A 25,843-nucleotide genomic window follows, 5' to 3' on the forward strand; every position below is an offset into this window, starting at 1 on the left:
ACTCTATTTTAGTTACTAAATTAATTTAATCCCATTAAAATTGTGTGCATTCAAATACTCTGCTATATTTTTTTCTTTCTTGTTCGTCCTAAAAAGTTTTTCTGGTTTGTCCTAAGAAGCTATTCAAACTTCAAATGTCTTTTTTTTTTAAATTAACTTTCTAGCAATTATACACCATTGATTGGAACAAAGACAAAACCAAGATTCATGTGATGCCTGATACACCAGATATTTTACAAGCCAAGCAGAATCAAACACTGTACAGTCAGGTAAAGCTACATAAAACTTTGGCTTCAAACTGATTAAACTTATTAAGTGATGTAATGGTAAATAATTGATGTAAATGCTGAAAAAATGGAAATGAATGACTTAAACCGTCTAGCCTAGGGATGTTGCAAAATATGCGGTTAAAAGCAAGAGCTTCAGCTTTGACTGTATGTTCCATGGAGGCAGGTGCTGTGCCTGCTTTGTTTTTCTCAGTACTCATTGTATTTGGCACAGAATAGAAGATCAATAAATAATTGTTGAAAGAAAATATTGCATCAAACAGAGGTACTATGAGATTTGGCTTTGCCATTTGTAAGTTATGTGATATAGGGTCTTAGTTTCCTCATCCCTAAAATTGGGACTACAAAAGTGCCTATGACATTGAATTGCCATGAGGACCAAATGAGAAATTCCTTGTAAAGCTCTCAGCAGAGTGCCTGGCACATAGTAAGTACTAGCTGACTTTTAGCTGTTTTTATTATCACCTGGTTTTCACACAAAGCATCCATTCAATGAATTTGACTCCAAAAATGTAACTCATTTATCGTTCCTTATAAAAGGTATTTCATCATCTATTACTTTTATCACTTAGATAATTAATATTTTGTCACCTGACATTTTTGGTTATCAATTATTTAACATCTGTGCTCAAAATAGTGAGCCTAGACTGTACATAGCAGGGGGAAGTTACCTGACATACCTGATATGCCCTTATTGTGTTTGAACAGAAAAGGCCATCCTCAGTTATATAACTGGGTTGGGGGGGGGGGGGGCGGGGGCTGCGGTTCTCAGAACCAAAGCATTGAAGCCAGAGCATGTGATGCTAAGTCAGGGCCCTATTAAACAGCTTGTTTTCTTTTTATCCCTATCTTTAGAGATAAGGTAGATGATGTTAGAGTCTGATCTCTATTCTCTAGGTAAATTTTTGTTCAGCAATCTATTGGGGTTTTAATATACACTGAATAATGCTAAATGGTTTCTTTAATTTTCAGAAATTCTATAAACTTGGATGGGAAGAAGCCTTGAAGAAAGGCTATGATCTCCCAGTTGATGCAATTTCTGTACAGTTGGCCAAAGCTTCAAGAGACATTGTTAGCGATGTAAGTACTACTGTGACTCCTATAAGGATATATTTTTATCTGAATCTTCATGCTGGTAACCATTTTTACAGATGAGCCTTACCTTTCAAAATGTAATGACCTCCCCTTCGTCTTCTCCTGCATTCTTTGTTTAACCAAAATTCACTCTTCTGTCTCACTGATCAAATATCAAAAAAGGGCTTCTTCAATAGAGTTTGAGCCAGAGAACCTGTAAGATCCATTACACTAAGATGCTATGTTTTTAGACATTATAAAAGAACCATAGATTTCAGTTTTCCCCAATTTACCTGAAAATAACTTTCCTATTATCTTTTTGTCTTTTATAGACACACTCAAAGTGCTAGATAATAAATAAACCTCAACAACCTGATAGTGATAGATAGTTCTAATGCAAATATTTAAAATTTAGCTGCCAATTATTTTTATTTAGCCCATCCTTGCCTTTACATAATTATAATAAACCAGCTTGGGGCATAGAAAATATAGGAAATTTCAGGAATTTGGGTTTAAGGCCCAGAGGGCTTAACTTGTCTGGTCCAAAGTTCATAAAATAAGGGTATTCTCTCTCTAAGGCAAACGTCTCCAATCTTCTAGTTATGATTGGAAAAGGTAGTAAAGTTGATGAATAAACTGGGTATATTTCCTATTGATTAAATTTTTACAAATGTTTGGCTTAGACATTCTGCATGCTGATAAACATGTTGTTGTTTTTTAAGCCCAAGAATTAACCACAAAAATTTCAAGGACCTTGGTTATGGAAAATAAGTTACCATAATTTCATAGAGAAGCACAATCTCTTAATCTAAATCTTTAAAACAAAACAAGGATTTGGTTTAGAGAGAAAAAATGTCTGAAGACAGGATCTGATAATAAATCCTAAGAAGATAAGGATTCTCCCTAATTCAATTATTTTCTGGTCCTCCAGAAGTACAGGAAAATTAATTAGATGATGTATTATTACCCACTCCCTGGCTTGCAGGTCAATACCACATTAAAATGAATCAGTGTGGTGATGAGCCTAGAGCAATGCTTAACGATGCTTGCATGTCCCCCAGAAAGCTAACTTATTTTCATTTCATGTTATATGTTCCCCATAAAGATAGTTTAGGAATCAGAGAAATAGTGTCAATAATTTCCAAAAACAACACAACACTTGATGATACCTAATTTCTTTTCATGTGAACTATTAGTTTGAAACTTTTGAAATTGTACCCCAAAATTAAGTTAACTATAAGTGAACTTTCCCACCATTGTAGAGATTGTGTCTCCTCTCAGTGTCAAATGGTTCTTGTATCTATAAAATTTAAGGAAATTAGACCTATTTTTATAACTACTTAAAATAATAATTATTTAGTTTAATAAATTAAAATCATAGAATTTAGAGTTAGAAGATAACTTAAAGTTTATTTCATCCAATATCCCACTCAACATTCTATCTTCTCTTCATCTCCAGCAGGTAGTCATCCAATCTGTGGATTCTTACAAATATGAAAATTTTTGTGTCTTTCAGAGCAGGTCATTTCCTTATTGGATCATCCCTAATTGTCATTGTACATTTTTTTATTTTGAACTTAAATATGTTACCAATCAGCTCACGGTCTATGTTCTAGAGCTCCCCAAAGTAGCTCATTTCTTCTTCCACCTGACATCTTTAGACATTTCAAGTTTTCTTACTCTTCTTCTTTGGTTTCAGTTTTATAAGTCCTGCAATCTTCTGATCATTCTACTTGTGATTTACTCTATCTTTTCAAAGCCCCTCTCAAAATAGAGTACCTCAAAACTTAGTGTTGTTTTCCTGTTACAGGAAAGAGTAAATGAGCTTCTCACTTGCCTTTATCTGTGCCCCTACAGAATCTCTGACACTATTTTTTTTATAAGCAGTTTTTTCAGGTTGCCAATATTCAGCTAATAGTCAACTTAAACTCTTGAGTATTTTTAATATACTTAACTGTGAAGTTGGGTGGCAAGAGAGAGTAGAACCTACTTCTGTGAGGAATAATGTGTGCTCAGCATCTAGCATCATGTAAATGCTATTATTACTATCATTATTATTATCACTGTTGTCATTGTGATCTACTACTAATGAAATTTTTCCCAATTGAATCTAAATACTGGATTTCACTTTTACTTTCTTAAATTTATGTAGTTCGTTTTGACCCACCTTGGCAATAAGTTGAGCTCTTGTGAAATGTTCTTTCTAATCTAACATAGTTAGCTGTTTTTAGCCGTATGTGCATCCTGAACAGGACAAATTTATATGACATAACTATATGGCAAACCACTAAACATCCTGCTGCTTAATAACTTAATCTACACTATTAGGTTTGTTCATCAAGTCCTGAATCTTCCTAATTTTTCTGCCATTCAACCCATAGTTTCCATTATTCCCATAAGGATATCACAAGTGCTTTATCAAACACTACCCTGAAGTCAGCATACACAATGCCAGCACATCCCAGAATGTATTTATGCCTCTAATTGGAATGAATTTCTCACCACAACCTCTCTTGATACTCAGCTACATCACATTTCTTTGGGAGCCTCCACTTCAGTTTTTACATTTCTTACTAAGTAAACATAAGCATCCCTTCTCTCATTTCAGTTTTGAAAAACAAACATGCAAACAAAGCAAACTGAACTTAACTTAACCTCTGTTTCATAAAAGAACTGTTTCCTCTGATTTCAGTTTAAATACAAACAAGGCTACCGCAAGCAACTCGGCCACCATATTGGATTCCGGAGTCTGCAAGATGATCCAAAGCTTGTGTTGTCCATGAATGTAGCCAAAATGCAGAGTGAAAGAGAATACAAGAAGGACTTTGAGAAGTGGAAAACCAAGTACAGCAGCCCAGTGGACATGTTGGGGGTGGTGCTGGCCAAGAAATGTCAGGCATTGGTCAGTGACGTGGATTATAAGAACTACCTGCACGAGTGGACATGCCTGCCGGACCAGAACGATGTTATTCAAGCTAAAAAAGTTTATGAACTGCAGAGTGAGGTCAGCTTCTATTAAATCTAATAGCTTATATATTATTGTCTATCTCATATGAGTAGCCATTTAGTCATGGAGCAACAGAAACTAGAAAGAGGAGTTATTATTGAGTATGTAAATGTATAAAATCGCTTGAGTCAAGGGTCCCGATGAGGAGGGGATTTTGATGGCTTACTTTGTATTTTCACAGAATCTGTATAAATCTGACCTTGAGTGGCTGAGAGGCATAGGATGGAGTCCCCTGGGCTCTTTGGAGGCAGAAAAAAACAAGCGGGCATCAGAAATCATCAGTGAGAAGAAATATCGTCAGCCTGCAGACAAAAACAAGTTCACCAGCATTCCTGATGCCATGGACGTAGTTCTGGCAAAGACAAATGCCAAAAATAGGAGTGATGTGAGTAACTCTTTGGAAATAAATAAAATAAATTATAGTGCCTGATACCTGGTAGATGCTCAATAGCATTTGTTTAATAAATTAGTAGAATAGCATAGCATCACACCACACAGCAGAGCACAACACAGAATAATGTTTTATATTTGGTTGCTTCGTTGGAATTATCAACTATTCTGGATCATGTAAAAATGGGTTAGTATCATTTTTGTCACCTAAAGCTTGCTTGCTTATTTATTCATCCAAAATGTAATGAGAAAACTATTGAACATACTTTTTTTTTCCTTTGAAACTTGAATGCATTAAAGATAAAATGTTTTGTTGTTGGGATAAAGTGTATGAGAGGGAGAAAGATATTCTGAGTATCTTAACACAGGTACAATGTAAATGTTATAAAGAGTGTGTTTTCTGCCAAGTGATTATAATGCATTTTGTTTAGCTGAGTCAAGATAAATAGAATATATGTATATAAACAGTTCATCTTCAACTTATTTCCTTCTTCAGTGTCTGGCATATAGATAGGTGATCAATAAGTATTTATTGAATAAAATAAGTGAAAGATAACAGTGTAGAGTAATTCAATGAACAGAAGGGAAAGATTACTCATTATTGCTCAGAAACATAACCCTGAAAATTACAGAAAGTTGAATTATATGCACAGATTCTGAAACTGGTAACAGTAAGGAAGTTTAAATAGATATTTAACAATAACCATGTGGGTCTTAGAAGGATATATATATATATTTTACAGATATCATATATATTAATTATATATATGCCCATAATTAGCTTAGAGTATTTGATAATTTATATGGATGCATATATTAGTATATATATGTGCAGACCAGTTGTTTTGTAGGCTCTCCCTCAATTTGGGCTTGTCTGATGTTTCCTCATGATGAGATTCAGATTTTGTATTTTTAACAAGACAACACATGTTGTAGCCTCTCCATACGTCATATCAGGAGGAACATGATATCAATTTGTCTCATTACTGATAACTTTGGTCACTTGGTTAAAATGGTGTCTTCAGGTTTCTCCACTGTCGTCACTATATTATTGTTTGTAATTGGTAAGTCTTTCGTGGGGAGATTCTCTGACAATGTAAACATCCTGTTTTTCACCTCCTAGTTTTAGTAAGTCAATGTGATTTTGTTTGTGCCCCTTTTTCTTCTGAGAAGAAACACAGAGGATGGCTCTGGGACATACAAGAGTTTTTGATAAATTCTCATACAAAATTCTTTTAGGAATCCTAATCCTGCCAAATAATTGTGCGGTATAACTATAAAAAAAATTAAAACACATAGGAAGTGAAATTCCCTAATTCCTAGATATACCTTGAATATGTCATCTTTTGAGAAACCACCATCTCCCAATTTAACGCTGAGGAAGACTCTTACATTCCAAACGATGAAGAACTCCTACTCCATTTGATGATTTTGGCAAAAGCTCCAGTTACTTGGGTTGATTTCTTATAGGTGGGATTATCTGTCATTTTGAAAAAGTAATCCAAAAAATATAGATTTTGAAAACCATTTATGTCCCAGATAAGTCAAGAAATACGGTGCCTGTGTTCTGCTTATGTTATCTGCTCACGCTATCAATTATAATGCTTCATTCCGATGAATTCAGGAATCCTGTTTGAAGTTAACTGTGTCATTCACAAGAATTAACATCACCACTGAAAACTCTTATTTCTCATTGTAGAGACTTTATAGAGAAGCTTGGGACAAAGACAAGACTCAAGTCCACATCATGCCGGACACACCCGACATTATTCTGGCTAAAACAAACTTAATCAACACAAGTGATGTGAGTTTCCAATTCAGCATGTGTTTTCGGAAAGCTTACTTTAATTTGCTTCTAAGGCAGTGAATTGGAAAACAGCGCCTAAATGATATTTCATTTCATTTCTCTATCAATTTACTTTTGCTTCATTCTCATAAGCATTTGGAAAGAGCTGACATTTAATTTTGTTGATCTATGTAATTGAAGAGCTTTAAAGTTTAAAATAAGATCATTAGCAACCAACGGGCATAATTTCCAATCACATTGGAGTATTCTAGAGCACAGATACTATTCCCATGGATTCTTAAAATATTAGCATGTTGGATTCATTATGCGGCGGTTGTGTATGGAAAACAATTTTTCCCAAAGTGGTCTTCATCTCTTAACAGAAAGTCTACCGAATGGGTTATGAGGAGCTGAAGAAGAAAGGCTACGATCTTCCCCTTGATGCCATAACAATCAAAGCAGCAAAAGCCTCACGAGAAATTGCCAGCGAAGTAAGATCTTATCCCCTGTTTATATTGATTTGATTGCAGTTTATCACTTCGAAGGCGTCTCAATTTAATTTTATGTTGAACAAAATCTTTCAAGTAGTTACAAATTAAAACAGTGACATGATCCCAGGCATGCAGTGTGGGATGAGGATAAGCTCAAGGATGCATTTATTATGTAGGAATTTGTGGCTGGATTTAGCTTTTAATCTTTCCTATCAAAAAACCTTAAATCCATGGCTCTCCAGGCTTAGTGAAATATTTGGAGTTAATGTGCTTTGTAATTTGCCACAGACATTGCAACATAAGTTAATCTTGAAAGAAAGGAGACATGTGTTTTGTTTTCCCTTTAGTACAAGTACAAAGAAGGCTATCGTAAGCAGCTCGGCCACCACATTGGAGCCCGGGACATCAAAGATGACCCCAAGATGACGTGGTCCATGCATGTGGCCAAGATCCAGAGTGACAGGGAGTACAAGAAGGACTTTGAGAAGTGGAAGACCAAGTACAACAGCCCAGTGGACATGCTGGCGGTGGTGCTGGCCAAGAAGTGCCAGAGCTTAGTCAGTGACGTGGACTATAAGAACTACCTGCACCAGTGGACGTGCCTGCCCGACCAGAACGACGTCATCCATGCTCGGCAGGCCTATGAACTGCAGAGTGATGTGAGTCTAATATTTTCCTTTGGCCAACATAAAAGCATGTATGCTTTCCAAAGTATCAAAGTTCCCCCAAAGTGAGGGGAGCTGAGCTTACACAACTGAGTTCTACTTCCCTGGACTAATGCTCACACTCGATCCAGTCACCCATCATCTGAAGGCACCCTTTGTCCACAAAGAAAGAGACAGCAAAGCCCCCACTGCTTGGGTGGAAGCCCCTAGGTTGTTGACCTAGAACTGGCTTGTTCTCTAAGCGCTGCTGTTTAAAATGTGTTTCAAAATATTGCTTATAATCTTAATATTTTGTTGATTCACAAAACATACCAAATTTTTTAATTTCCCAAGAATTCAAGCTTTGAAATATAAAGTGTAATGTAATCTGATATTTTATTTCTTTAGAGGCATAGTTTTATGCTTATGTTTAGTGATATGTCACTTACAATTTCAGAATTTGTATAAGGCCGACCTTCAGTGGCTAAAAGGCATTGGCTGGTTACCTACTGGTTCTCTGGAGGCTGAGAAGAACAAGAAAGCTATGCAGATTTTGAGTGACCATGTTTACCGCCAACAACCAGATCAATTCAAATTTTCCAGCCTTATGGACTCCATCCCAATGGTTTTGGCAAAAAACAATGCTATTACCATGAACCATGTAAGTCCTTTCTTTACTTGGGAGGAGTATTGTTTGTCTGTCTCTCTCTCTCTCTGTGTGTGTGTGTGTGTGTGTGTGTGTGTGTGTTTGTAAACACCTAAATCTCTTTCTATAAAAGAAAAATCATATTAAATTATTTTGCTTTGTATTAAAGTAGTTTTAAAGTGAGTTGCTTCTCACTGACATGAGACATGTAGACCTCAAGGTTTCACAGATATTAACTCACAGAGCAGATTCTCCTTACTCTCATTAAGAACCAGGTTCTTTTTATGTATCTACTCATTATGGGTCTATACGAGTCATGTCTTTTTTTGTTTTTTTTTTAGCGCCTCTATACAGAAGCTTGGGATAAAGATAAAACCAGCGTCCACATTATGCCAGACACCCCTGAAGTTTTACTAGCTAAACAAAACAAAATAAATTACAGTGAGGTAAGCAATATATTCATGGTGCATGATGTATTTTCCTTATACTGTACTTTATAAATCAAACTTATGATTTGTGTCTATTTCAGAAACTATATAAACTTGGCCTAGAAGAAGCCAAGAGGAAAGGGTATGATATGCGTCTAGACGCCATTCCCATCAGGGCAGCCAAGGCCTCCAGAGACATCGCAAGTGAAGTAAGTGCACCTGAGAAGTTCTTCGTCTTAGCTTTGGCTTAAAGATTTCTTTCTTTCTCTTGGGTATACAGTACAGCAACTAATCTATGAGGTTAAAGTTCTTGCTAACAGTTTTTCCTCAAAAACAGTTTAAAATAATGATACTAAAATTCTCAACACAAGGGCTAAATCCTAGCTGTGCTTGAGGTCATCGCAACATGCATTTCAAAATATGGTCCATTTCCTATTGAACGAAAGCATTGGATACTTGACTGCAGTTCAGACAAAGTTTTGGCTTTTCCACATGATGTATTCTGATATATAACCAAACTCATTGTAGGATTCCTTCAAAACCCAACCCATGCCTTATGAACCAATGAACCCACAAGAGCTGAATGAATGGGACACATTATTCAAAGTCCAACCATCCATGTGACCCATATGTTTGTCTCTGTCTCCAGTGATTGGCTGCAGATATTTATGTTCTTTAAAAGATGAGTTTGCTCGAAAATGTATTTTTTTCTTTATTTCCAAAATATGGAAGTAGCCGTCATAATTTAAAAATAAATGTTCAAAAATCACAGGATGGTTAAAAGTATTAATATATACCAATATGATGGAATACCTGCTGTCATTAAAAATCATGTTTATAAAGAATAATGACATAGAAATGCTCATATAATAACAAAAAAGCAGGCACAAACTCATATACAGTATGACTCCTATTCTAATTTTATTCTTTCTCTTTTACTCGCATGCACGCACACACACATGCACACCACAAAAAGCAGTTTTATCAGTGCACTGAATGGCAGAATAATGTCTTGATTTTTATTTTCTTTTTTGTATACATATATATGCTTTATTTTCTAAATGGTTGACAAGATGCATGTATATGTATGTTTATGTATTCAGTGGGAAACCATTATACATTTAATGAATAGAAAATATTGGCCTTAATAATTGCTTTTTACTAAAAGTTAAAATAGGTGACTATCAGCATTTTTCTTCTTCTAGTACAAGTACAAAGAAGGGTATCGTAAGCAGCTCGGCCACCACATTGGAGCCCGGGACATTAAGGATGACCCCAAGATGACGTGGTCCATGCATGTGGCCAAAATCCAGAGTGACAGGGAGTACAAGAAGGACTTTGAGAAGTCGAAGACGAAGTACAGCAGCCCAGTGGACATGCTGGGGGTGGTGCTGGCCAAGAAGTGCCAGAGCTTAGTCAGTGACGTGGACTATAAGAACTACCTGCACCAGTGGACGTGCCTGCCCGACCAGAACGACGTCATCCACGCTCGGCAGGCCTATGAGCTGCAGAGCGATGTGAGTACCTGAGGATCATGATAACATGCAAGTGCGGGAATTCAATGAATTAACAGCCCTGGGAGAAAGTAGCAATAGGTGGCACCAAGTTCACCAGCCCCTGCAAAGGAGGAAATATCATTTCTTTTATTTCCTAATTATTTAACCCTCCAAAACAAAAAAGAATATTGTCTGATACTCTGCCTGTCTACCAAACTGTATTTTCAAGAATGAGCTTACTTTGTTTTATATCCTTTAGATGAAAATATTTTCCAAATATAGGGATACATATTTATTGACTATGTGTATTTACAGAATATGTACAAGTCAGACCTCCAATGGATGAAAGGCATTGGCTGGGTTCCCATTGGCTCTTTGGATGTGGAAAAATGCAAACGGGCAACTGAAATTTTAAGTGATAAAATCTATCGCCAGCCTCCAGACACATTCAAATTTACCAGTGTTACTGATTCTCTGGAACAAATGTTGGCCAAGAACAATGCCATCACTATGAACAAGGTGAGGTTTCAAAATTCAGAGAACCAAGGTAGGACTCCTAAAGCTAAATCAAAGAAAAAGAAACATAATCAAGAAAAGAAATAACCGAGCATTGAACAACAAAACACATTTATCTGTCTATGTACACATTCATCCATCTGTATCTATCAATCTGACATATATGTCATTTATACTTTAATATTTACTTCAGTCATTGCTTTATGGTGTTGATAAAATGACATCTTTTTATGGAAAATCATCTTTAAATAAAGGATATTCTCAATTTCCTTTTGTTAACATACATTTCAGATTATCAGAACGTACTTCTAATTATCTGTTTTATTATGAACTGACTACTTCACTTGAAGAAGATGTGTGTAAAATACATAATGTGTTATAAAGTGTATAGCCTTTTGTTATGTTTGTTCGTAAAGCTCTTGTGGCCCTAGAATTCCTATTAATTTTACACTGAATTCTTTTCCTGATGATATTATATATTTTCTTTGATAGCGTTTATATACGGAAGCCTGGGACAAAGACAAAACCCAGATCCACATCATGCCAGACACACCAGAAATTACGTTGGCAAGAATGAACAAAATCAACTACAGTGAGGTGGGAACAGATGCTAATTCTGTGCCATTTACATGCTGTTTCTTACTTCAATTACTTTATTCCATGGTGATGTCAGCTTTATAGAGAACCTCTTTTCTTGCTCCATGTGAATACCGACTCTGGCATTTCTTAATCACCATCCTAAACATCAAACTTCCAGTAACACAAATCATCATTTAGGAAGTACAAATTATAAGAATTAATGATTCAAGCAGTAACCATAAGATTAATTAGACCTTTTCCTTTTATTAATTTTTCTTAAGTTAGGAAATTAGCCATGGACCAAATATACATTTGTTTCCTCCTTATGCTACAAAGCTGTGCTAAATATATATTTCCCTGTATAATTTGTTTTTCCTAAATTATAGTTTAGGGTCAAAATTTATGATTTTTAATGTATAAGATTAAGTCAAGGACTAAAATCGCAGTGGTAATATCACATAACACAGAGAAAGAGAGAGACAGAGGCTCTGTCAGTGCAGATAATTAGCAAGCCCATTTCCTTTTCACTTTCTGTGAGCATAGGGCCATCTACCCCCATTTCAAAAGCACAGGTGTTCAGGAAGAGAGGTCAGCCTCTCTTCTAGTACAGGAGGCCTCACCCAATAAGCGGTCATCCTGCTTTTGCTTAAAAGTGTTCTCAGTGACAAGGAGCTTATCTCACAAGTCAACCCACGTGTTCTGGAAAATTCTATGAGAAGGTGCTTCTAATGTATTGAGTCAAAGATTTCTCTCTGCAGAGCCACATAGTCCTCTGAGGCGATGCAGAACAATCTGTGCCAACTCCACGGAGATGGCAACAGCAACGAGGGCGCCTCCCCTGCCACCTCACCCCAAGTTCTCTTTCAATATCCAAGTTCCTAGGCATTCCTCACATGACATCCCTGCTAGAATGTGACTCTCTGAGCCAAACAAAATCCTGCGAGTGAGGAATGAATGATCAACGTAGAGTAGGGCTAACGTCCTACTTCCTTTTCTGGACATTTGATGTCCATTTCTGCACCTTTTGTGTCAGGGCACGTTGGCAGCTGTGTCCCGGCTGGTGGACATGGAACTTGGGGTCAGCTGAAACCCTAAGACGTCTTACATGGGCTTAAGCTAGGTTTCCTCTAACCTGTATTTATACATCTGGCAATTTAAATCTTAGTTCAAAGATCGACATTTATCTCTCTGTAATTTCTTTTTCTTAGATTGAGCCTATTAGTGTAAGCCTATAGAGATTTTGGTGACTCTAAGATTCTGTCAGAGGATGTATTAGTTATTTCTCCCAGCTTTGTGCTACCAGCAAGGAAAATATTGTTTCTTTGACAGCATAAATCAACAGCATATTACTCTTCGGCAGAATATAATTTAGAGGATTTAGATAGATTAAGTCATTTTATTTGGGGGGGGAGGTGCAAAGCAAAATTTTAGTGCTTATATAACTAGCTCTTAATTGTCACCAAAAACTAAAAATGCAGAAGCCTTAGAACTCTCGAAAGTAAGGTTATTATAGTCACCTGCTTGTGTAGAATTTAGTGCATTATTTCAGCCCCCTATCAGTTGTTGGATATGAATGTCAACATCTAACTGATTTCTTTGCCCAAATTTAGAGTCTGTATAAACTTGCCAATGAAGAAGCCAAGAAAAAAGGTTATGACTTGCGAAGCGACGCCATCCCAATCGTGGCAGCCAAGGCCTCCAGGGACATCGCCAGTGATGTGAGTTGTCAGTTTTATTCCAAGTGTGTGAAAATAGTCACAAGTGACATTGTCCCTGAACTAAATCTTTAAAAAGAACTTTCCTGGCCCTTTAAAAATATATCCTGATGTATTTGTGTGGGATTTTTCAAACACCTAGTTTTGAGGGAAATGAAAAATTGTTCATAAAATGGGTTTGTAAACTTCAGGATACAGTATCTTCAGTTAAAACTGGTCCACCCAGAATAGAGAAAGTTCCATTCATGTGTTAGAGTGCGGCTGCAGGCTTGGAGATGCTTATATAAGAGTTATCACAGTGCTTATAGAGAGTGTAACTCGAAAACATAAGTCCTTCCAGTGACCTGGTTTATGTAGCATTTTAATATACAGTATTTTAAAAATGCATATGACACTTGCATTACAATTCACCCTGTAAAATTACGAAAAGAAGGCAGTTGATCAGCACCAGTGGTGATTACTAGCCCGGGCTCCTGGCTGTGCAGCTCATACTTCCCAGAATAAAACCATCATCCTTTCCTGGTGCCTCAGGGGATATTTGAGGAATAGATCACTGCTCTAAAAATGAAGGCCCACTGTTTAAGAATATGGTAAGACACCGCCCTTTATACCTGAAAATCATGGTAGTGACTCACTTTAGTTTATGTATGTGGGACCTTCCCTACAAATGGATTTATGCCAATAATTACAAATAATGAAATGATAATAACCAAAAAGTATTGAGAACTCTATGCTAAGAGGTTCACATGTATTATTTCACTTATTCTTCATATTGTCCTCACATAATAAACCCTAGTAAATATCACTATTATCCCTGTTTTGTGGATTGCATAAGCAACTTGTCTAAAATCAGACTTTTAGTGGGTGGTGGAGTTGAAACTCTGGGCAACCTCTGTTCTTTCTACTGTACCATACTGTCTCTTGTTGACTTATCTATACTTTCTCAGACTTATCTTTGAGACTAGAAGCATGTTATTTTGGATAACTGGATCAGATTATCGAATGAAGCCATTAGACATGGAATAATAAAAATACTGTTGGCCAGTGGGGAACGCTCTACCTAGTTGGGCTGCTACATCAGCTTTACTAGTTCAATCAGTGTTCAAAGTATGCCAAACATTTCCCACCACCACTGAATGCATGGATCTATTATGAAATAATAAGTTCTCCTCTGTTGCTACTGCAGGTAGCTCATGACCTAGAGTACTTCACCCAAGCAAGAACCAGTCATTTCATTACTTACTAAACACACCAAGCAAGTCACCAAGTGTATCTCTTTCCAAACATATTTTAGCACATAAAATCCATTTCTCCAAGTTTCTTGGTTCAAATTTCCTCTCCCCCACTTCCACAGGTGACCTCTCCCCCTTGTGTGTACTTCCTGCGTCCAGAAATATTCCTTATTTCCAGGATATAGGTGGTTTGGGGTACACACCACAATTATACTGACTACATCTATTGAACTACCTGTAGAGTAAAGGTCAGGATACTGGCTTGATTTAGTGTTTATTAACAAAAGTCAGTTTACAATGTACAACTGTAATGTAAGCAAGATGATTTTGTGTGGAGGACCTCTGAGGGCTTACAATAAAAACCTGATTTGTGCATTTTTCATCTCAGTACAAATATAAAGATGGTTACCGCAAGCAGCTCGGCCACCACATTGGAGCCCGGGACATTAAGGATGACCCCAAGATGATGTGGTCCATGCATGTGGCCAAGATCCAGAGTGACAGGGAGTACAAGAAGGACTTTGAGAAGTGGAAGACCAAGTACAACAGCCCAGTGGACATGCTGGGGGTGGTGCTGGCCAAGAAGTGCCAGAGCTTAGTCAGTGACGTGGACTATAAGAACTACCTGCACCAGTGGACGTGCCTGCCCGACCAGAACGACGTCATCCATGCTCGGCAGGCCTATGAGCTGCAGAGCGATGTGAGTACAGCATCTGTATCAGAGCTGTGTGCAGAAATAATTTAAACTCCACAAAAATTATCCTTTGTGTACAATTGATTGGCCTACAGAAGCTAGGGTTTATTGAATGATATTTGACATGTAAATCAGTGTATAGTTTTATGGCTTTATTGTGAACATGTTAGTGGAATTTATAAGGTAGTGAAGTTTACAAACCAAACTTGATCTTATAAAAATAAAACTGGAATTAAGCAATATTAGAATTCAGGGTCCACCAGAGGGAGACATTTTCTTTTATTCTTTTAAGGGGGAAAGAAAGAACACATTAAAAAAATTATTCTGAAATTGGGTTTTAGCTCTTCTTACAAAAGAAATGAGGTTATAATTAATGGACTACTAATGTCCGCTACACCACTAAATGTTATTCTTATGAAATACAAACACGTCACTGCACCTGTAAGCTATTGCATCATTACAGTGACGCGTTCTCCCCTTAGCACGGCTCTCTTTATGGAGGGGTCATGTGGTAATGACAGAATCTAGCACCTATGGGAAGCAGATACACCATCTCAAATCTGGGTGTGAGAAGCACATTTCCTGCAGCATATATTTTATAAACATTTAAAGGAATTATTACACATTAGGGGGCTCTGGAGTATAAAACAAATTAATAATAGTTATATATTAATTGGTTGTTCCTGGGAATTGTACAGCCCACCTTTAAAAACTCCCACATCGGTTCTGCAGCTTTCGACATACTGAACCCTGTGTTTTGAAATTCTCTTCAAAAAGAAAGGCTTTGCCTGCACAGAAAGGTAGTTAAAAATGGTCAATGTGACCCATAGCGTGACAGCGTTGATAGATTGCTTGCATTCGTCTATTTGAGCACCTTTCAAAAGTCGCTTCCCTCTCACCGTGACATCATCTTGATAATGTAGGAAGCATTTGAAAGTTACAAAGCACTCCAGAGGTATACAATGTTATTGTTTTCATTCTTGCTGCTGTTATTTAGGGGGCAATAACTGGTCAGCATAGGGCAACTCCAATAGGCTGTTTGTCTAGATGGCAAAATATCAGTCTATTTTTTCTACTTCATTGCTGTTACAGGTAAAATCCTTCAAATGAGCTGGGCAAAGTTTCAATCCCATTGTTATGAAGTAGTTACAAATATTTAATAGCTACACAAAACTCATTAGTGGAAAAAATGATTTATAATAAAGTGAGAAATAAAGATATGGAAAGATGATTCTGGAAAGGAGTCCATGCTTCCCATCCTGAAAACTTGGTGGGGAAGAAATTGGGACCCAGACCAGCGAAGTGGTCACTCTTGCCCGAAATCTTAGTATTACAGCCGTCAAAGCTCTGCCCCAGGGTTTCGGGGCTTCTACCTCATTATTATATATTTTCTCTGTCTCTTTTTTTAAAAAGAGTATTACAGATATTCTGAAATGTAAGAGAAAATACATAGAAGACAATAATAATCCAACACAATCCAACCACTGAAAAAGCCCACTCTTGCTTATGTAATTTATCCACCCAATTTATGTTCTATTTATTTCATTTAATATTGTATTAATGACATTTCAATGAGTCAATATTCTTTAAAATACAGCTTTTGATAGCTGCAGAGTATTTCATTTGACTAGGGCTAACATTTATTTACTGATAGCCTGCTATTGGATATACGTGTGGTTTTGCTCACTCTGGGTTGGCATTCTTTTCCTGCGCACACGGACATTAAAATAACATTGACTAGCAGAAGATACTAGTTTGGATCACTCCTCTCCTAACAACCTGAAGTATCTGATCACTTTTTGTTATGGCGAGGAGATGTTTCTGGGTCATTTGGGAACATGGTTCCTCTCTTCGTCTGCCTAATGCAGTGAGCTTGTTTTCTATGAAAACAATAATAACCAGAATTGTACTTTATTTTTTATTCCATTTGCATCTTTACCCTAAATCTTTTGGTCTTGCTGAAGAGTGTCTGCTATTTCCTCTTCACAGAACATATACAAGGCTGATCTCCAGTGGATGAAAGGCATTGGCTGGGCCCCGATGGGGTCTCTGGATGTGGTCAAGTGCAAGAGAGCTGCAGAGATACTGAGTGACAACCTCTACCGCCAGCATCCAGACAAGCTGAAATTTACCAGCGTGACTGATTCCCTGGAACAGGTGCTGGCCAAGAACAACGCCATCACCATGAACAAGGTGAGCCCCAGCTGCCCAAGCTTCTCCAAGATGCCAAAAGACATTATTATACTTTAATGACTAGCAGAGTTACGATTATCCATGAACATGTGGGGTCACATTTACTGGCTGATTTATTTGTACGTACTTGAAAGCCTCTAAATAATTTCAATTATTCCCAGTTTGAACCTTGTAAACTAGCATTAAAACTCAAACCTTCAGTTGAATACTTTATATCCCAGTCTGGTTCATTTAATGGATCAATAAAAATCCTGCTTTGATTTGACTTTTTGTAATTCCTATGTCAAATTGTTTTTCATCAACATCTTCTTTGATAGCGTTTATACACAGAGGCCTGGGACAAAGACAAGACTAAAATCCATATAATGCCGGACACCCCAGAGATCGTGTTGGCGAGGCAAAACAAACTCAACTACAGTGAGGTAGGGGCAACATCCTGTGGGATTCCACTTATCTTGTTGTTGTTATTGTTTGTTTTTCTATACTTACTTTTATGGAGATGCTCGGGCCCCCGCTATCATGGTATGTGCTGCTCCGTGATATGAACACTCAACCCATTCAACCTTTCATCTCTGGGTTGCATATTATATGCTGTAGGATGCCACGGGCAAACTGAAATCACGTTATCTTTTCAGTTTATGGCCATTGCTGGTTTAAGTCAGTAGGACTGAGTAGCGTTTTTGACATTTCTAAGAGGTAGGATAGCCAGATAAAATACTGGCTCAATGTTTATACTAAAACATTATTTGTTGTTTATCTGGCATTTAAGTTCAACTGGGCATGCTATCTTTCTATTTGCTAAATCTGGCCACACTGTTAAGGGGTCCTCTAATCATATGTACCTCTTCTCCACCTGGATCCTGAATAAAATTGAGAAGTAAAACAAAGGAATAGAAATAGAAGTCCAAATCTCCCATTTTTTACTACAAAAATTAGATTCAAGGACATATTTGTATGAAAGCCAAGCAAGCTGCTAAGTGAACCCCAGAATTGGTTTCCCCATCCAGGCACAGGTCACACTAGAGCAGAACAATCATCTGCATCCCATCCAGGGGTGAGTTCCTGCATGGAGGCCAGAGAAACGGAGGAGGGCACTGAGCTTCTTCCTAGAGGGAGCAAGTCTGAGCTGAGCTGGGCCTGCCCACGTGTCCCATCCCCACCAGTTAGATAAATCAGTAAATCACTGCCCGTCTCCAGGGGCAGAGAGCGTAAAGGCACAGAGAAAGGAGTAAGGCCAGAGATAAAATAATTGAGCTCCTTTTGTAGAAAGAAAACCTCAGGCATAGAAAGAATTGTTATCCATTAACAACACTGATTACTGTTGTTGTTTCTTAAGTAAAATGCAATTTTATAGGTTCGTTTTACTAATATGATATAGCTAAAATTAGAATCAAGTTTGTGATTATGGCCAAGTTATCTATGTTTTAAATTGTACTTCAATCTTTTTCTCATTTTTTAAAAACATTATAAAATATTACATGACTGTCAAAAAATTTTAAGTAATAAAGAAATGAATAAACGTATATATTTATAAGCAAATAAACATTGTTCTGCAATTTCTTTTTCTTACTTAGAAATATGTATAAATTAATGCTTTGTCCATCAATCTATATTACTAGATTATATTAATCTGTGTCGATATGCATAATATAGCATATTAATCTACATAGATATATATTAATCTGTTATATATAATTAGAGATTAATAATAGATAACTATATCAATCTATATTAATACCGATTGATATCGCTCATTTGTTTCTAATATAATGTAGTTCTTTTGGGAAGACATACTCTATTTACTTTCCAATATTGCTAGAATTTTAAGTTGTTTCTAGAGCCTATCCTTTTTTTACATGAGATGGTAGGTCTCTTGATAATCTCCAAATGACTGCTGTCAAACCTTTTGCTTTAACTCTGACTTTCTTTCTATAGACTATGTATAAACTTGCCAATGAAGAAGCAAAGAAGAAAGGCTACGACTTGCGAATTGATGCCATCCCAATCGTGGCAGCCAAGGCCTCCAGGGACATCATCAGTGACGTGAGTAGCAACCCTCCACGTATGTACATGGCTGGATGTAGAAGGAGGACACGGTCATTATCACAATGGGAAGATGCATCTGGGTTGCACTTCAAGGACACTTATTGTGGTTTAAGAGAAAGAAATTTTTTTTGTTTGAAAAAATTCTTTCATGTTTTTAACACCAAAAGACTTTAAAACTCAGGTCCCATAGCTGGAGGGGTGACCTAAACTTCAGTATAAAAAGTGAATTTGAATTTCCAGTTATTCATATCTGTAATTATGAGACATTCACCTCCATATTTTGACAACATAGCCCACACAGAAATAAGAAAATGCAGGAAGGTTACAAAAACATAATTTGGTTACATGTGGTTCAACGTCAGAAAAAGACCTGGAACAGCCAGGTCCAGGAAAAGGCACCTTTCCCCAAACCTACTCTGGAGTTTTGCTGGCTGATTCTTTGAAAAACTACCTTAAGTTCTCCCTTTTTTTTTTAAACAAAAAGAGAAAAACAAAGACAAACCAAAACAACAAAATGGTGAGCCTGATTTCTCTTTCCACTGTCTCTGAAGGAAGTGTGTCCTCTGGTGGAGAATTCAGATTTCCATAAATATACTTTAGGATTTGTATGATGTTATTCCCCAAAGTGGAGAGAAAATATCCTGAGTCAGCGCTTACCACCACCATCACCACTATGCTCTCTTGTAGTCATATAATCTGCTTGTTCCCTCAATTAACTCCAACAAACCTCAGCCAAATTTGATCTTGATGGAGCAGGGTATGCAGGATGGAAAACACAAGCCAGTCTATATCAGGGAGTCAAGTGACCCAGTGAAAATCAGGAGAGTGAGATTTGGGAGGGGTGATGGGTGGGCTGGAGGCTGAAATGTTACCTGTGGACTCAGGAGTAAATCTCAAAATCATATGTAAAACTTCTGGGTTAGTGATTTGATTGGTTCAAGATGAAAAAAAGGCAACGTATAATTCCGATTGATTTCTCTGAAAAGTGTTGCTGCTATTTCCAAGGACTTAACGTCTGCAAACCATAATATGTACTATGGTTGGCGCATCTTCCCATTAGAGGGTTGTTGTGAAGTCTAATCAGAGTTTAGGATAAAGAGATAAATTGGTATTCAGATGATTTCATTTCTCTGCAAAACTTATCAATTTTAAAATAATGAAGTTTTAAATTAATAAGACGTTTAACTTTTTTAAATTCATTTTTATTTTTAAAATGACTGCTTTTATTTCAGTATAAATATAAAGATGGTTACCGCAAGCAGCTCGGCCACCACATTGGAGCCCGGGACATTAAGGATGACCCCAAGATGACGTGGTCCATGCATGTGGCCAAGATCCAGAGTGACAGGGAGTACAAGAAGGACTTTGAGAAGTCGAAGACCAAGTACAACAGCCCGGTGGACATGCTGGCGGTGGTGCTGGCCAAGAAGTGCCAGAGCTTAGTCAGTGATGTGGACTATAAGAACTACCTGCACCAGTGGACGTGCCTGCCCGACCAGAACGACGTCATCCACGCTCGGCAGGCCTATGAGCTGCAGAGCGATGTGAGTACTGAGACCTGTTAAATACCTTTGGTGACCACACTTATGATAGTAATACTTAGATAACGATCTCGGAGTAGGTAAAGCTCTCAGAAAGAATAACGTTTTTTTCTCTCCACCCCTCATTCCCTGTGCCTTACTTTTCTTTTAGAGAGAACATAATACCATAAAGCTATATCCAATCGGGCTTCATATTTTAAAAGACGTGAAGTTTAGCTATCCAAGTTTTCTAGTCTTTTTCTTTCATTTTTGAAATCAAGTGTCCTAACAGATTTAGTAATACTTGCTTTTGTGTTTATCTCACCAGAACATTTATAAGTCAGATCTCCAGTGGATGAAAGGCATTGGCTGGGTCCCCATTGGGTCTCTGGATGTGGTCAAGTGCAAGAGAGCTGCAGAGATACTGAGTGACAACCTCTACCGCCAGCATCCAGACACGCTGAAATTTACCAGCGTGACTGATTCCCTGGAACAGGTGCTGGCCAAAAACAACGCCATCACCATGAACAAGGTGAGCTCCCAATTTAGGGGAAAGTAAAACAGGGCTGTACGTCCTAGAGAATGTTCATGATTAATTAAGTTACTTTTTTTTGTTTTATCCACTTGCCATCGTAGGTGTGATGATTTAGCTGAGTTCTCTATTCAGTTACATTAGGATTTCAAAAATATATGTGAGAATTTCTACTTTGACATCTCTTGTGAAATAGCCAGAGTTAAGAATAAGACAGACAGCTTTTTGGTGTGCAAATTGTTTGAAGTCTCTCTATGAGAGTAGTACATGGTTTGGTATCAAGGTTTCTTCTTTGTTGGGTACTTACCTAGGTAAGTATAGAACGAACAAGTCAAATGCAAATCTCCATAACATTTATCAAAAAGAAATCTAAAGATGGCGTATCCAGGTGTATTTGCAGTTAATAAACAAACAAACAAACAAAACCATGGGTAAGGTTTGTTTATATAGCCACAGCACATATCGGTGTACTTACATGCTTGGAAAATACTTGCTTTTAATTTAATTGGAGTGGAGGTGATCTTATAATGAAACACACGTTTAATGGTCATATCTTAGTCTACACTTCTATCTAGTGACAATAAATACCTTGTAATATCAAAGAGATTAAAGAGTGTTGGTATACAGCACACAGCACAGATAGTGAGATTTGGCTTTCCACTTTGTTCTGATCTCTAAATTGGAAAGTCCTGTTTACAGCAAATATTGTGTTTCTAATTCAGTAATCTTTTTATCCTTCACAGCGCTTATACACAGAAGCCTGGGACAAAGACAAGACCCAAATCCACATCATGCCTGATACACCTGAAATTATGTTAGCAAGACAAAATAAAATAAATTATAGTGAGGTAAGACCATTTTTCCTTGATTTGACCACACTGATTTTTGCTGATGTAATAAAAAGATCAGATTTATGGATTTAATTCACATGTGAACCGTAGTTTAGTTTTGGTTTTTTATGCCCATTACCCTAGCCTGAATGTGTGTATTATTGTATTCAAAAAGTAGATAGATGGAAAGATAGAGAAATAGAGAAATACAAAAATATGTCCATGTCAGGAGGGGGAAAAAGAGCTCTCAGTCAGCTATTAATGATTGAGACATATTGTATTTTAATTAAAAAATAATTATTGCTATTTATGAGATTAGTACTTATTTCAAAATTTGTTCTGTAAGGTTTTCTTCAGTTACCACATCTGTAAAATAGGATAAAAATGCCCATCTTGAAGAATTTCTGGTGGCTAGAGGGGGGGAGGCTGGGGAGCTGGTTGAAAAAGGTGAAGGGATTAAGAAATACAAATTAGTAGGTAGTTACACAATAGTCACAGGGATGTAAAGTACAGCATGGAGAATATAGTCAATAATGTTTTAACAACTATGTATGATACAAGGTTGGTACTAGACTAACTGGGAGGAATCACTGCATTAATTATATAAATGTCTGAGCACTAAGCTGGACACCTACAACTAATATAAAATAGTACTAAATGTCAAGTGTAACTAAAAATTTATTGAAAAAATAATAATGAAAAAAAAAGAATTTCTGTAATAATTAAATGGGGTCATATATATATGACATGTCCAGTGTGGAGCCTGGCACAGAATAGTTGCTTAATAAACTAAATTTTCCCTTCACACTTGAATCACTATGAAAATTAGATTTACTTCATATGCTCAAAATAACTCGAGGTTTATTTACAAGAACTGAAATGGGAATTCTTAAATTCATCCATTTCAGAATTGCCCAAGGACAATAAAATACATTCCTTAATGCGCTGGCTCCAGCTAAACTTGTCATCACATACCTTTGCAATCCAGAAATACTGCTGCAGAAACAGCTTCCTGCCCAATTGTTCTTGACAAAATTATCTTGTTTATCCAAGAAGAATTCTGATTTCCTGTGTGTGTGTGTGTGTGTGTCACCGTTTAAAAAAAAAGAAGGGGTACGCAGACTTTTCTTCAGTTTGAGAACAATGGAAAATTTAAGCACTCATTTTCAAGACTTGGCCATATTCATTATTTTACCTATGTTAATCACGTTTGCCTATAATAAGGTACCCTCAAAGAAAAGGCATGCTTATATCAAAACCCATGAAAAATGAAATGAAGAGAATATGGTTTCCCTTTTTCCAGCATTATAAAGCAGACCCAAGCCTAATCAGAAGTATTTGATTGACCTGGGGTACAATCATTTTTGAGTGGACAATTTTTCTCTTGGCCACAAAGCTTCTCTGTTAGATTAAATTTTCCCAGGAGGTCTGTCTCCCCCCAGGCAGTTGAAGTCAGTTTTTTTCCCAAACTGTAAGGATACTTTGAAGTCTCTCCCTTGTGTTAAAATTAGGGCATGAGGTAGGTTTTTTTCAGAATGCTGAGAGAAAATTGGGCTCTTTTCATTTCTAAAATTTTAAGCTGGATTTACTTTCTTTAAAATTGCATGATAATGTTACTTCCCTAAGGACTGTCTTCTGAAGATTAGATTTCAGAATGGCCCACTTGAATTTCTTCTTAACCCATTACCATTGGTACCTTAATTCTATTCTTGGCTCAATAAATGTAAACAAAACCAAGCAACATCATCTTATTTTTTCCTCTTCAATTCCCATTTACCTGTTGTGGTTCTCTTGAGTAAATAACCTACCAGACAAGCTTTATAATGTAGCTTTGGTGATAACTAAAAATATCCTCTTCTTTCAAGTTCTGCCTCTTTTTCCATTGTTGGAAGAATGAAAAAAATCTATTTGGTCTAAAGCCATGAGATGATTCGAGCACATTTTTTCCACACTTACTCATAAGGACAAATTCCTCAAAGGAAAAATATAATAGATAAAGTACTTGACTCTCCAGTTACAAAATAAATATTTCTAGAAATTTGTAATAAGAACAAATACCCTTGACATTTTATCTCAAATATATAAAATTTATTTTTATTTTCCCTTTTGCTTTTCCTCGTAAAATCTCATCTTGAATGTAAAATGTCACATATTAAAAACATACAATAACATCCCTCTAGGACTAAGTCACTTAAAAATTAAGCACCTCTACATCATATTTCAAACCAGATATTATTACTGTATTTTCATTTCAATCTAATTTGAGAATGGGACATACTAATAAAGCAGTTAGTTTTTATTATTTCTGCCACACTTTTAAAGGATTTTCCTTACCTTTAAGATTTTGTCTTTACACAGCCTCAACAATGGGTGTTTTCCAATTCACAGAAAAAAATGAACAAATGCAAATTTTATCAGCTTTGTGTTTTTGACTCATGAATCTGTTACCTGCTATCCCTGTGTCTGCTGGCAATTTCCAGCAGTTGACGAATAAATAGGAACAAATCAATATTAACAAAGACATTCAGAAACAATGGATTGATTATCTTTAGTTCAGCAGTGTTTGATTATTCAAACATAGTGGTTGTATCATTATTGCATATCATTATATAATTATATTCCTTGATAGTAAAATTGTTCCTAATTCAAATTTGGAGTTAAATAAATCAACATTCCTTGGTTGCTTCATGAGAAGAGCAAGTGCTAAACAATCCAAACACATTTGAGAGCTATGGAGTTAATATCTAAAATCTATAAGGATTTATGCAAAGAGAATTTACGGTGTTAAAACCTGCTGAATGTAAAATTTCAATTTAAATATATAGCTTGGATAAATAGTAAAAGAAAGACATCTCTTTTAAATTTATTTAAAGCTGAATATACTCATGCAGTTCTGCATCCAAAACTAGTCTTCCTTTGATGAAAATACATTTTTAGAATGAAAACAAGTGCCTATCTAAAAGCTACTACTTCTTTCCTCAGAGCCTCTACCGCCAGGCCATGGAAGAAGCCAAGAAAGAAGGCTACGACTTGAGAAGCGACGCTATTCCCATTGTGGCTGCCAAGGCCTCCAGGGACATTGCCAGTGATGTAAGAGCTGATCAAGTCCCTACATTTGTTATCAACAGGCCAGCCACTGCTGGAATCACATTGCTGGAACACATCTGGAAGTCTCTTTAGTAATCATTCATCTTGACAACCTTCACTGTATAGGCGAATAAATTGAGGCGTTGAGATAGTAGGTAACCTGCCCAAGATCATAGGACAAAGCCTGGATTAGAATGTGGTTCCTTTGACTCTTGTCTTTTGATCTTTGCTTAATAAGACTGAGTGCCTTGATTAAAGTTAGATGGACCTGTATTGAGCTACTCCTAAAACCTCATGAGAGCTCGCCTTAGGATACACTCAAGGCAAAAATGCCAGAGAAGAAGTAGGTTTAGCTGAGTTCTCCCCCATGGCTTGAAGAAGGACATGGGACAGAAAAAAAGTTGTCAATTTCCTTGCTGAGGGGTCCACAAAATCAATATTCCTCTACCCTAAAAATGAAAACATCAGATTCCTTGACAACTTAAACATGAATCCAAGAGTAGCAATATTGTCCATTCTTTGTAGGTTTTTCTTTTTTATCATGATAAAAAAAAACCACATAATATAAAATTTGCTATCATAACAATTATCAAGTGTACAGTTCAGTAGTGTTAAGAGTTTTCTCACTGTTGTGCATAGACCTTCAGAAC

General features: G+C 36.7%; 1 protein-coding gene across 1 annotated transcript in view; it reads left to right on the forward strand.

The window, feature by feature from the left end:
• The window catches only part of NEB (nebulin), a 190,269-nt gene that overhangs the window by 67,180 nt on the left and 97,246 nt on the right, over positions 1-25,843 (forward strand). The window contains 22 exon segments of the mRNA XM_033111682.1: positions 165-269; positions 1,260-1,367; positions 4,054-4,365; positions 4,550-4,753; positions 6,458-6,562; positions 6,928-7,035; positions 7,383-7,694; positions 8,137-8,340; positions 8,667-8,771; positions 8,855-8,962; positions 9,959-10,270; positions 10,565-10,768; positions 11,258-11,362; positions 12,955-13,062; positions 14,680-14,991; positions 16,975-17,178; positions 17,496-17,600; positions 19,114-19,221; positions 20,457-20,768; positions 21,073-21,276; positions 22,020-22,124; positions 25,089-25,196. Coding sequence (XP_032967573.1) covers positions 165-269; positions 1,260-1,367; positions 4,054-4,365; positions 4,550-4,753; positions 6,458-6,562; positions 6,928-7,035; positions 7,383-7,694; positions 8,137-8,340; positions 8,667-8,771; positions 8,855-8,962; positions 9,959-10,270; positions 10,565-10,768; positions 11,258-11,362; positions 12,955-13,062; positions 14,680-14,991; positions 16,975-17,178; positions 17,496-17,600; positions 19,114-19,221; positions 20,457-20,768; positions 21,073-21,276; positions 22,020-22,124; positions 25,089-25,196 — 3,858 coding nt within the window.

This window comes from Rhinolophus ferrumequinum, chromosome 8 (genome assembly GCF_004115265.2).
Source record: "Rhinolophus ferrumequinum isolate MPI-CBG mRhiFer1 chromosome 8, mRhiFer1_v1.p, whole genome shotgun sequence".
NCBI lineage: Eukaryota > Metazoa > Chordata > Mammalia > Chiroptera > Rhinolophidae > Rhinolophus > Rhinolophus ferrumequinum.